Source organism: Mytilus galloprovincialis, chromosome 9 (genome assembly GCF_965363235.1).
Source record: "Mytilus galloprovincialis chromosome 9, xbMytGall1.hap1.1, whole genome shotgun sequence".
Lineage (NCBI taxonomy): Eukaryota > Metazoa > Mollusca > Bivalvia > Mytilida > Mytilidae > Mytilus > Mytilus galloprovincialis.
This window is the reverse complement of record NC_134846.1, coordinates 54,388,340-54,400,103: the sequence shown is the minus strand read 5'-3', so window position 1 is coordinate 54,400,103 and position 11,764 is coordinate 54,388,340. Positions and strand designations below refer to the sequence as shown.

The following is an 11,764-nucleotide window of genomic DNA, read 5'->3' as shown; positions in this document are numbered from 1 at the left end:
CAGAACAAAGAAATGCTACCCCCCCCCCCCCTCGTTGCCACTAATTTAGACCCTCACTGTGTCGGATAGTTTCGTTTAATATATTTTAGTGTTTTTGTCTCCAAATAGAATATTGGTACAAAGTTTTGTTAATATATGTATTATTACTGACGAGGTGAACAAAAAGAAAAATATTGCTTGACTCACGGCAAAGTTTGCTATGTATTCTTACCAAATTAAAATCGTTAAAAATTGCATTTGTGTTTAACCCATTGAATAATGAAAAAGCACCTCACTAAAAATATGGCTAAATAAACAATTAAACTTCAGACATTTCTGCATCTTATGGTATCTATTTTATAAAAATCACTCATAGACTTACTTGGTAATATTTTTTTGAAAAATACCGATTTTAGTTGAAATAATAGGACACTTTTTGAGTGGGATCTCACTTTTGTCCTATGACTATAAGCGTCATATATCTTGAATTTATATTGAAAACGGACTGAAATTCTTTAGTTGTATTAATGTTGATATAAAAATATCGCCATAATTCGCCATCCATAATAATTATTTTTAAAAATGTTTATTTGGCATGCCATACTCGATAAAAATGCGGACGTGAAAGAAAGCACTCTTCTCGGTTTACGATACACTTACGATGATACACACGACGTAACTTGCGATCAACTTAGTAGTTCTTTACGATGCCTTTGTGAAACACACGTAACGGGAACGTAGAACCACACGTAAACCGATCGTAAACTGATACGATGATCGTAAAGTAAGAAGGCTTTGTGAAACGGTGGCCTGGGCCTTAGGTATTATGAATCAGTATATCCTTCAACCCCCCAAGTTCGTCCCACCCGCAAGTTCGTCCACCATCATTGTTTTCATTTATCGCGCATGCGGAAGACCCGTGACGTCACTTACCAGCTGATCAGCGTTCTATATATAGTAAAGAACAACGTGGAAAAGTGAAACCAAAACATGAGATTGAAACAGGTAAATTATCATAAAAATAAAAAAATCTTTGTCAAAACCGCCATTTTTACTAATTCCCTTTTCTATCTTTCTTTAAATGGATTTTTTAATAGTAAAACACAGGGGAAATCCCTTCTAAACTGAGTTGCCGATTTGTTTACATTCCAGTGATCATGACTGATGACCTATAAAAGTATGTCAGGCCAAGCATACGTAAAAATCGTATCTTACAAATATGGAAATTTTAATGAATTTTTTGCACAGATTATGAAAAATTCGGGAAAAATGATGAATTATCGCTATAAAATGGCTTCTACTGCCAATGTGATTTTTCCCACAGCATCACGGTTGCTAAAAAAGCTAAGGCTTTGTTATTTCCAGATCAATATTTACAATAGAGGGCTCAAAATCTAGCTGAGACTTTACACTTTACATACAAATAAATAGATATACACACATACACAATGTTAAAACAAAAAATACAGCAATAAACAAAAGACATCTCATTACATTTCAGGCTAAACCTACCTTCCTCAGACATGATAAAAAGTACAGGTTGTACAGTCCCACGGCTTTGACAAATGCATACATATCAGTAAAGAATAATGAAATGTCACAAAGAAAAGCAGCTCTTCAATTTAATGTCCCAAGGCAAACTCTACGTGATAGAATCACTGGCAAAATAAGTCCAGATTGTGTCACCACTGGAAGGGCACCTGTCTTTTCGCTTGAAGAGGAGGCACGCATTGTGGAACATGTAAAGTCCATGGCTTCATATGGATATGGGTACACTAGACAAGAAGTTACAGATCTAGCTACTGATTTTGCCCACACAATCAAAATAAAACCAAGGAGTGAAGAATTTACCTTGAGATGGTTTGAGGGTTTCATAAAAAGATGGCCAGAACTTAGAGTGGTGAAACCTAGAAGTTTGGAGATTCTTCGTGCAAAATGTGGTTCTGTTGCTAATGTTGAAAAATACTTTGCAAGCTTAACGGAAGTCGTCCTAAAATACAATCTTCAAGATAAACCACATCTCATATTTAATGTTGATGAGAAGGGTATAACACTGAATCACAAACCACCTAATGTTGTATCTGGAATTGAATGTACCACATCATCAGTAACATCTGGAAGGTCTAGTACTACCACCATACTTGGATGTGGCAGTGCCTCAGGATTTGCTGTTCCTCCATATTTTGTTTTTGAAGGGAAAAGATTGAATAATGAATTGATGAAAGGTGCAACACCTGGTGCTGTTGGTGCAGTATCAGACTCAGGATGGTCCAATACCAACATATTCAGACAATATTTAACAGATCATTTTCTTAAATACATCCCTGGTAGAAACAATGACAACGTACTTCTTCTCCTCGACGGACATAAATCACATGTAGCAGTTGATATAATTGAATGGGCACAGGAACATCACATCATCATTCACGTCTTACCAGCTCATACCTCACATATTTTACAACCTTTGGATGTTGGATGTTATGGGCCGTTGCAGCGTATTTACGATAATGAATGTCACAAAACCATACGTAAAAACTCCTCAGTAATAACCAAATATAATATATGTGAACTAGCCTGCAAAGCATACCAGAAAGCACTGTGCCCAGAAAACCTTCAGTCGGCATTTAGAAAGACTGGAATATACCCCTTGGATAAGACTGTCATCAACCAAGATCAACTGAAACCATCAGAGGTATTTACAAGAAATGAGGAATGTAAAGAAACTACAGATGAACCAAAAACAGATGAGATCCAAATGCAAGAAGTCGAATTAGTCGAAGTTGATATGAATAGAGAAGTAACAGAAGCTGTTGAAAGTGCTGTGACTGTGACTGATGTTGTTGAAGATATGCAAGACCATGATACTGATGTACCACACTTCTTTGCGGAACGAATAAACAAACTAAAAAAAATGAAGTCCGAAAATGACAAGAAAGAAAGAAAAACACTTGGAAAGATTGTGTCTGGTATGCCAATAACTGAAAGTGAGGTAGCAGAAAAGGTTAAACAGCACGTTGAAAACCAAGGAAAAAATAAACCAAGCAACCAGAGTTGTAAGAAAACTGGAAAACAAAATAAAAAGAATACGTCCACTTCTGCTTCATCACTTACATCAGGACATAGCCACACTAAACTTGGACCTAGCAACATAACTAATAAACCAGGACCTAGTCACAAGTCTCCAAAACCAGGACCTAGTCACATATACCTTGATGATTCCATGGACTTCAGCGATACAGACGATGAAGACATTCCAGAAGTCGAATTATGCTGTGTGTGTAAACAGTTTACCCCAAAACAAATTAGACTTGGGGTTGGTGTTGAACTTACCAAATGGGTGCAGTGTGACAATTATAGGTGCAAGCACTGGACACATCTGAAATATTGTACAGAATTGAGGGCTGTGAGGAGAAATACCAAGTTTTACTGCATGCATTGCAAGGACATGGAATAGACAATTTTGCCAAATTTTCTTGTTATAATTACTTGTTGAAAATTTTATTGTTAATTATTTAATTTTTGTTGATTTTTTTCAATACTTACCCTTTTACATTAACTTTGAACAAAAAATGCGAAAATGCAATGTGTTTGGCCTAACCTGTGTGACGTTACAAGGTTGTACATCCGGTGGACGACCTTGAGGGGCGAAAGTAGAACAGGCATTGATTTCAAGTAAGTGTTCACTTTTGCATTTCCGTTATACTACGGTCTTCTGTTGATTCTTTTTCATGCCAAAGATTAGAATTTTATTGAATCTTTATTACTGCAAATTATCGGGAATATACGGGAAACGTATCTGAAAATGCACCGCGATATTCGTTAGGTGGACGAACTTTGGGGAGTGGAGGATACATTCACTGTTTACAGTATGCATAGTTTACTTAAAGTCCTGAATATAAAATTAATTCATAATATATGTAAGTAAAATTGTTAAGAAGTGCTTATATATACTCTTCGCAGTCCTTGAAATTCCTTGATTCTTCCTGAATATTATTGATGAGGTGTTTGTGTCCTGTCGATAACCCAAAAGTAAGCCATAACACCAAAATCTGGGTTTTTGTCATGGCATAAAAATACAAGCAAGAGATACAAAAATATCTCAAAAAAATTACAATAGTGTGTTCTATCCTGAATATGTACTAAATATTCCAAATTGCTAGAAGCAGCAGAATAATTTAGGAAATTTGAGGCCCTAGGGGCAAAAATCATTTGAAAATTGCCTACCCTGTGGGTCATAAAACAAATAATTTAACTTGTAAATGCAATGATTTTAATGATTTTTAAGTTCTTGATATAGAAAACAATAACTGTGCTTGGAAGAAATGCAAAAATCGGATGTTAGCAGTCATCTATAACATTTTAAGTGAATGTATATCTCGGACTGGTATCTGCATACATACACCTATTGCAAATTTGGCTTTGTTTGAACAATTCTAGTATATTTATTAGGTAAATTGTGTCAGATATATGGTTACAGATGATACTGTTGTGACAAGAATTCTAAATTGACCATTTGAGGTAGAAAATGTGAACTTTAATTGACAAACTGGCATACAGTAAGATGTGGACTGGAGACAGAGGCAGGATTGAATACTTTATATAATTTTGGATGCTGTAATGATTGACTGCTTAACATTACATTTATAGTATTCTGATATGTTAATATATTATCAGAACAGTTTTAATAAGGTTCTAGGCATTTTTTTAACAGAAAATATGCAGATAGGGTAAGCAGGGGAGAGGGTATTAAATGTTCAGTAAACAACACTTAGAGTATACACCGTGATTTCTTTATGGCTATAATTCTGATAAATGAGCATAAATGTGAGAAAAACAGATTTTAGAGAGTTTTCTATTTGAATAAATGTTTGTCTAGGTTGCACTTTGTAAATACAGCTGTTTCTTTAACCACTGCTCTTTTGGGTAGATCTAGAATATTCATAGAAAATAATTTTGTTTACACACTGGTTCCCAGATATCATCTCTGTGTTCCATCTCATAGAGACATAACTTGGGAATGTTACCAGTAAATATACTGGTGCATATTGTTTACAATGAAATTTGTGGTGATCCTTCAATCGAGTTAGGGGTAGTTAGGAAAATTAGTGTTAGTTTAAACTCTGAAATGTTCAGAGTTTATTAATGTTGAAATATGCTGCACAGCCCTACATTGTATATTTTGACCTTTGAAAAAAATTGTTGTGCTTATGAACTTTCAATTCTAGGATACGATTTTTTTCAAAACTTTATAGGGAAATTGGTTTTAGAGTTTTAGCCGTAAAAGGAGTTCCTATTGGAAATTGTATTGTCAATATTTACAGAAATGCAACCTATAGCAATACAAATTCACACTAAGCAAAACAGTCACATTTGGGAATAAGTCACGTTCGGTAATAAAAAGGTCAGACGACGTAATGATAGACCACAATCTAACACGTGGTAAAAATGTCCATAGTTAGTTTGGACAAAGATACATCGTATGGATCAACCAATTCGTGATGGTGTCCGTAAAATTTTCGGAGTGGCATTTTTAATCTGTCCTCCTCATAATTTTGTTGGAGCAGTTTCTGCGTTAGGACACACTTCTGTATATGAAGTCCGTATAGTATGAACATGCACGAGAATAAATTATTAATTGCGACATATATGTCATCACCATACGAAGGGGCAGAGTGTATGTTACTGCTGGGAAATTGATAATTGGGAAGTTGAAATCGTCTCGTTGATCATAGATTTTCGTGTGAAGTCGTCCATCTGTGTCAATATTGAGGAAAAGATCAAGGTTTGAAGCAGTCCGTCTAGTATCAGTAGTCAAACTTTTAAAGCAGAGAATTCATAATGTTTATTTTTTCATTTATCATTTATAAATCGTTAATCAACAATCAAAATAAGATGACATCCTTTATCACAAAAATAACTGTGCTATCAATGTTTGGAATATATATGCCTGTATTCGCAGCATCTACGTCAGTTTTTCCAATGATACCTATTACAAATAGCAGCTTTTGCAAAAGAATATATAATATTCCTTTTACTATGTTTGCCAATATACAGAGAACGTTAACTCACTGAATATGTACATTTGGAGTCAATTTGTGTTACGTTTTTCTTTCTTAGTACTTATCTTTATGTTACCTTGCTTTTACAATTTAGAAATGCACATGATACGATGACTATATATCCTTGATTATCCAATCATACGTTTTAGGATAACTCTTGTAAAATGTTAACTTTTTTTTTTGAATATCTATTCGAAATAGGCTGACCTTTATCCTAATTCAACTTAATTTAATCACCTAAGTCACAGATGCATATCTATTAATTGCAATTGATATTCCGTCCTCCTTTCCTAATTTATACTTTTTACACTTTTGTTGTTTTGCTTTTAGTTTAGAAAATTATCAATACTAAATAAAATAATTTATTATGTTTGGAAAGTGCAATCGTTTGCATGGAGAATAATTGATTGTCTGTTGCAAACAATAACTATGCTCTTACGACAGAAACACTCATTTCCAGGATGTATTCAGAATTCCTTTCTTTAATCTGGTTAACACATTTTACACAAAATGTTAATCTGATTAACTGTAAAAGCTTGCTGATGAAGCATTTTAAACTAGACATAAAGAATGTTGTGTGAACGCTCAACCAATGCAACATTTGTCTTTTTATTTTACAAGAAAAGGTAAAACCACAAAAATACTGAACTCACAGAAAATTCAAACAGAAAGTCCTTAATAATGGCAAAATAAAAAGCTCAAACACATCAAACCAATGGATAACAACTGTCATATTCCTCATTGGTACAGGTATTTTCTAATGTAAGAAGTAGTGGACAAAACCTGGTTTTATAGCTAGCTACACCTCTCACTTATATGCCAGTCGCATCACATTTTATTATATGGAAAACGATGTGGGAACAAAACAAACAGACATAATAGATAAAAATGCCACACATAGGTGTACAGCAGTCATCATTGTGTTATTATCTTAACCACTGTAAAACAAAGAATCAGAATATCAGGAATATGTCGGCTTGAAAAAAATAAGCTGTTTCGACTGTTTATGATTTTCAGAAGATTGGGTTGTAATCATAAGGTATGACTCATCAACATTATGATTTCAGCAGGTGTACAATGTGTCACTAGTGAAATAGGGGACTGCTGATACAACCGAACCAAGTGTAAGAAGTATCCTATATGTCTACTATTCACATACATCTGGCATTATATTTATGCGCAATGATAAAATATGGTACAGAGAAATTGTGACAGTTTTATTTGCACAAAAAGAATAATTTCTCAATATATACTTTTTATTATGTAAATTTCAAGATATCTATGTAAATACTTACTCTTACTTGTTATTACAGGAATGACTGTAATATTTTTTCTGTTTGTGTACATGACAAAATTATGTTTATAAACTAATAAACAAAACGACGTCAGCCAATCAAAAGACGCGTTACATTCAAAATTAAATTATACTTGCATATTTATTTCTTATTTTATAATTCAGGTTGTTATTCTGTTAAAGGACAATGGGGCGCATCTGCTATTAATATTTTTAAATGACACATAACATTAGCCTGTTCCTGCAAATGTAGGAATAACGATTATTTTGCATTGAGGGTAATTTATGATGAATTTAATCATTAAGAACAATATCTAAATTATGTTCTTTTAAATATTATCATTCTTGTTATCTTGTGTTTTATCTTCTGTGATAATATTAGTGATTGCTAAATGATTAATCTATATATTGTTTTGTGATGGTATTATGTGTATGCATGTAGATGTATGACAGCTTAAAAGTTTCGATTACAGAACACTCGTTATTTAAATTTTTCTTCGGTTTAATGTACTTTAACATTATGAAGCTTGGAAATGCCAACCCCCGATTGCACATCTGCACATGGGGGTTAACATTATGGTAAAGTTTCATCAGCATTGGTCCATGCAATTCCGAGAAATAGTCTGGACAAAAAAGTGTGGAATAATAATTATAAATAAAAAAAAGAATCGAGCAATAACAATATGTCACCCGACCTCCGTCAGGGTGACATAAAAAAAAGAAACGTAGAATAACAATATGTCACCCCAACTCCGTTGAGGGTGCCATAATAATAATAATAAACTAGATTTGCCATTGCAAGCAATAGCGGATGGCACCCTTTCCCAATTGCCTGGCCAGCGGCAGCCATTTAGAAAATTTTTGCTGTTTCCATGGCAACGGCGGCCATTTTGAAAATTCGAAACTCAAAAGTTAAGTCTACATTAGCTAGGCAAAATTTGTTATAAGTTTCATTAAATTTAAAGCATTTTAAAGTTTTTCATAATTTTGCTGTTCCCATGGTAACGGCGGCCATTTTGAATATTCCAAAGTCAAACCCCCGCTGCAATTTTTGCCCTCCATAATCATATAGCATTTAATGTCTCTAGAATAAATTTAACATTGATGTTCTGGAATGTTCTGTGAAAATTCAAAGTTTTGACCTTTTTGCATTGTTTCCATGGTAACAACAGATATTTTGGAAATTCCAACGCCAAATTCCACATCTTCCAATGTTGCTCATCGTTACTGTGAAGTTTAATGAAGTTTGGAGCATTTTGATATTTTTGAAATTTTTGGTGTAGTTTCCATGGCAACATAGTAGTTCCAATGAGTGCCAAAATCATCCAACACCTGTATATGGCCGGCACCTACATTGTATCAAAATATAATGTTTCTGAGTTTAAGCATATCAAAACAGTTCACCAAAACAAAAAACAGGATTTTTTCACATTTGTTTCGATTCCATGGTAACGGCAGCCATCTTGATGATGCCATACCCCACTGCAGTATAGAATGTGGTGGTCAACATTATGGTATAGTTCCATCAATATTGTTCAAGTCAATTCTGAGAAATAGAATGGACAAAAAAGTGTGGAAGAATAAATATAATAATAATAAGCAGAAAAAAAGAATCGAACAATAACAATATGTCACCCCAACTCCGTTGAGGGTGCCATAAAAAAAAAGAAACGTAGAATAACAATACGTCACCCCAACTCCGTTGAGGGTGCCATAACTAAATTTGCCATTGCAAGCAATAGCGGATGGCACCCTTTCCCCATTGCCAGGCCAGCGGCAGCCATTTAGAAAATGTTTGCTGTTTCCATGGCAACGGCGGCCATTTTGAAAATTCGAAACTCAAAATTTAAGTCTACATTAGCTAGGCAAAATTTGTTATAAGTTTCATTAAATTTAAAGCATTTTGAAGTTTTTCATAATTTTGCTGTTCCCATGGTAACGGCGGCCATTTTGAATATTCCAAAGTCAAACCCCCGCTGCAATTTATTCCCTCCATAATTATATATACCATCATATACCATTTGATGTCTCTAGAATAAATTTAACATTGATGTTCTGGAATGTTCTGTGAAAATTCAAAGTTTTGACCTTTTTGCATTGTTTCCATGGTAAAAATAGATATTTTGGAAATTCCAACGCCAAATTCCACATCTTCCAATGTTGCTCATCGTTACTGTGAAGTTTCATAAAGTTTTGAGCATTTTGATATTTTTGAAATTTTTGGTGCAGTTTCCATGGCAACATAGTAGTTCCAATGAGTACCAAAATCATCCAACACCTGTATATAGTGGGCACCTATATTGTATTAAAATATAATGATTCTAAGTTCAAGTCTATCCAAACAGTTCGAGAAAACAAAAAACTGGATTTTTTTACATTTTTTTAGTTTCCATGGTAACGGTAGCCATCATGCACATGCCAAAGTCCACTGCACAACTTATCATGATGGTCCTCATTATAGTAGAGTTTAACCAACATTGGTCCATTGGATTCCGAGAAATAAGCTGGACAAAATCGGTGGAAGAAAAATAATAAGAAAAAAAAAAGAAACGTAGAATAACAATACGTCACCCCAACTCCGTTGAGGGTGCCATAATAATAAGAAAAAAAGAAACGAACAATAACAATATGTCACCCCAACTCCGTTGAGGGTGCCATAATAATAATAATAAAAAGAAAAAAAGAAACGAACAATAACAAGATGTCACCCCAACTCCGTTGAGGGTGCCATAAAAAGAATCGATGAATAACAATACGTCACCCCAACTCCGTTGAGGGTGCCATAATTAACATGGTGACTTCGTGTTAAATAATTTGAATAGTAACATTTCTGTGTATGTGTCTGTATTGATATGATTTGTTAGTATATAAATATTATCATATCGTTTTACCTTTCAAATAGAAGTTATGCAATACATTTGGAGTTGTTCTGTTTCTATTTCGATAGATCTATCGTGTAGTGTTTTATAGTGCAAGCTGTTAAAAAATATTTCTGTATAGTGGTTCAAAACATTTCAAAGACTTGATTTGCAAAAAATCTGGTTCTGTTAAATCTATCATACAGAAACCACAAACTATTGGAATTTTCCAACAATCAAGTACCATAAAGGATAAGTAAATACCGAACTCCAAGGCAAATTCAACACGATTAGTCCGTTACAAACTGAAAAATGAAGCGCTGTTATCAAGAAACAACTGCCATATTCCTGACTTGGTACAGGATTTTTTCGAAACAAATGATAGGTTAAACCTGGTTTTACAGCTAGGTGATTATCAATGTAATGCTCAAAGTGAAACCACGAAAATATTATACACTTTAAGTTTCAGACAGGAAATTGTACCTTCATTTCTTCAGACCATATTTTTCAACATTCAAACATCTTTGTGTTAAAATATTTGTTCTGGTTACTTGCTTATAATGGCGTGTAAATACATAAGCTTAAATTAATTCTATACGCGTATGTTGAGTTACAAAAATGGAAAAGGTAATATGTTCAATAAAAAAAAAACGTTTTTCTTTTGTGATTCATTCCCGGATTATTGTCTTAAAATACATTAACATAGTAAAATTGCAACTAAATCTTAACGCTGCAGAGGAAAACAGAATATTTTTTCCCCAACCGACAATATGGTGAAATATTATCAAGTTAATTAAAATGTTTGTGTATGGGTCTAATGAAGTTGGTTTAAAATAGTATTACTATGTTTATATTTTTCATAAAATGCGAATACATTTTAAAAGATTCATTTCAAATGTTCAGTCATTTTTGATAGATTTGTCAGGTAGTGGTGAATGCTTGAATGGTGGAAGTTGCCTTATTAAGTCTTGCGATTGTACTGCTGTTGGAAGTACAGGAAACATTTGTGGAAACAAAAGTGAGTTTACTTATGTTAGAACTTAACATAACTATAATAAGCAATACTATGATCTATTATCAAGTTAAAAAATATCTTTGTATGTGTCTGTTAACGTTTGTCGGTATATAAATATGCTCATGTCTTTTTTACCTTTCCAATATGAGTTCCACAGAATTATTGTTTTAATTGTTTAGTCTTAGTTTTTCAATTGACCCGGCGTATAGTGTTCAGTGATTGAATAATGGGACATACTTCTTTAGTTCATGCAACTGTATTGATGATTATACAGAGACATATTAAAAAGTAAAATCACAAAAAAACTGAACTCCAAGGAAAATTCAAAAAGGAAAGTCCCCAAAGTGAACTCAAAAAGTAGTTTTAATTATTTACGAATAATATAGGACTAATTTTTTCCAATGATCATATAAAAAAATGAAAAAAACCCAATTAATCTATTAATAAATATGAAAGTAAATGGAAAAATGTATACGGCTTGGTTTTAAGAATATAAAATTTTGGAGAACTTTTTCAATGTTGCATATAGAATCAGTTTCATAAAAGCAAAGAAAACGAC

At 33.4% G+C, this 11,764-nt stretch overlaps 1 protein-coding gene across 1 annotated transcript; it reads left to right on the top strand.

The window, feature by feature from the left end:
- The first annotated feature begins 821 nt into the window (after positions 1-821).
- LOC143045308 (uncharacterized) lies at positions 822-3,461 on the top strand. The gene is made up of 2 exons (XM_076217741.1): positions 822-984; positions 1,481-3,461. The coding sequence occupies exons 1-2, from the start codon at positions 970-972 to the stop codon at positions 3,431-3,433; spliced, it is 1,968 nt and encodes a 655-aa protein (XP_076073856.1). The 5' UTR covers positions 822-969; the 3' UTR covers positions 3,434-3,461.
- The last annotated feature ends 8,303 nt before the right edge of the window (positions 3,462-11,764 follow it).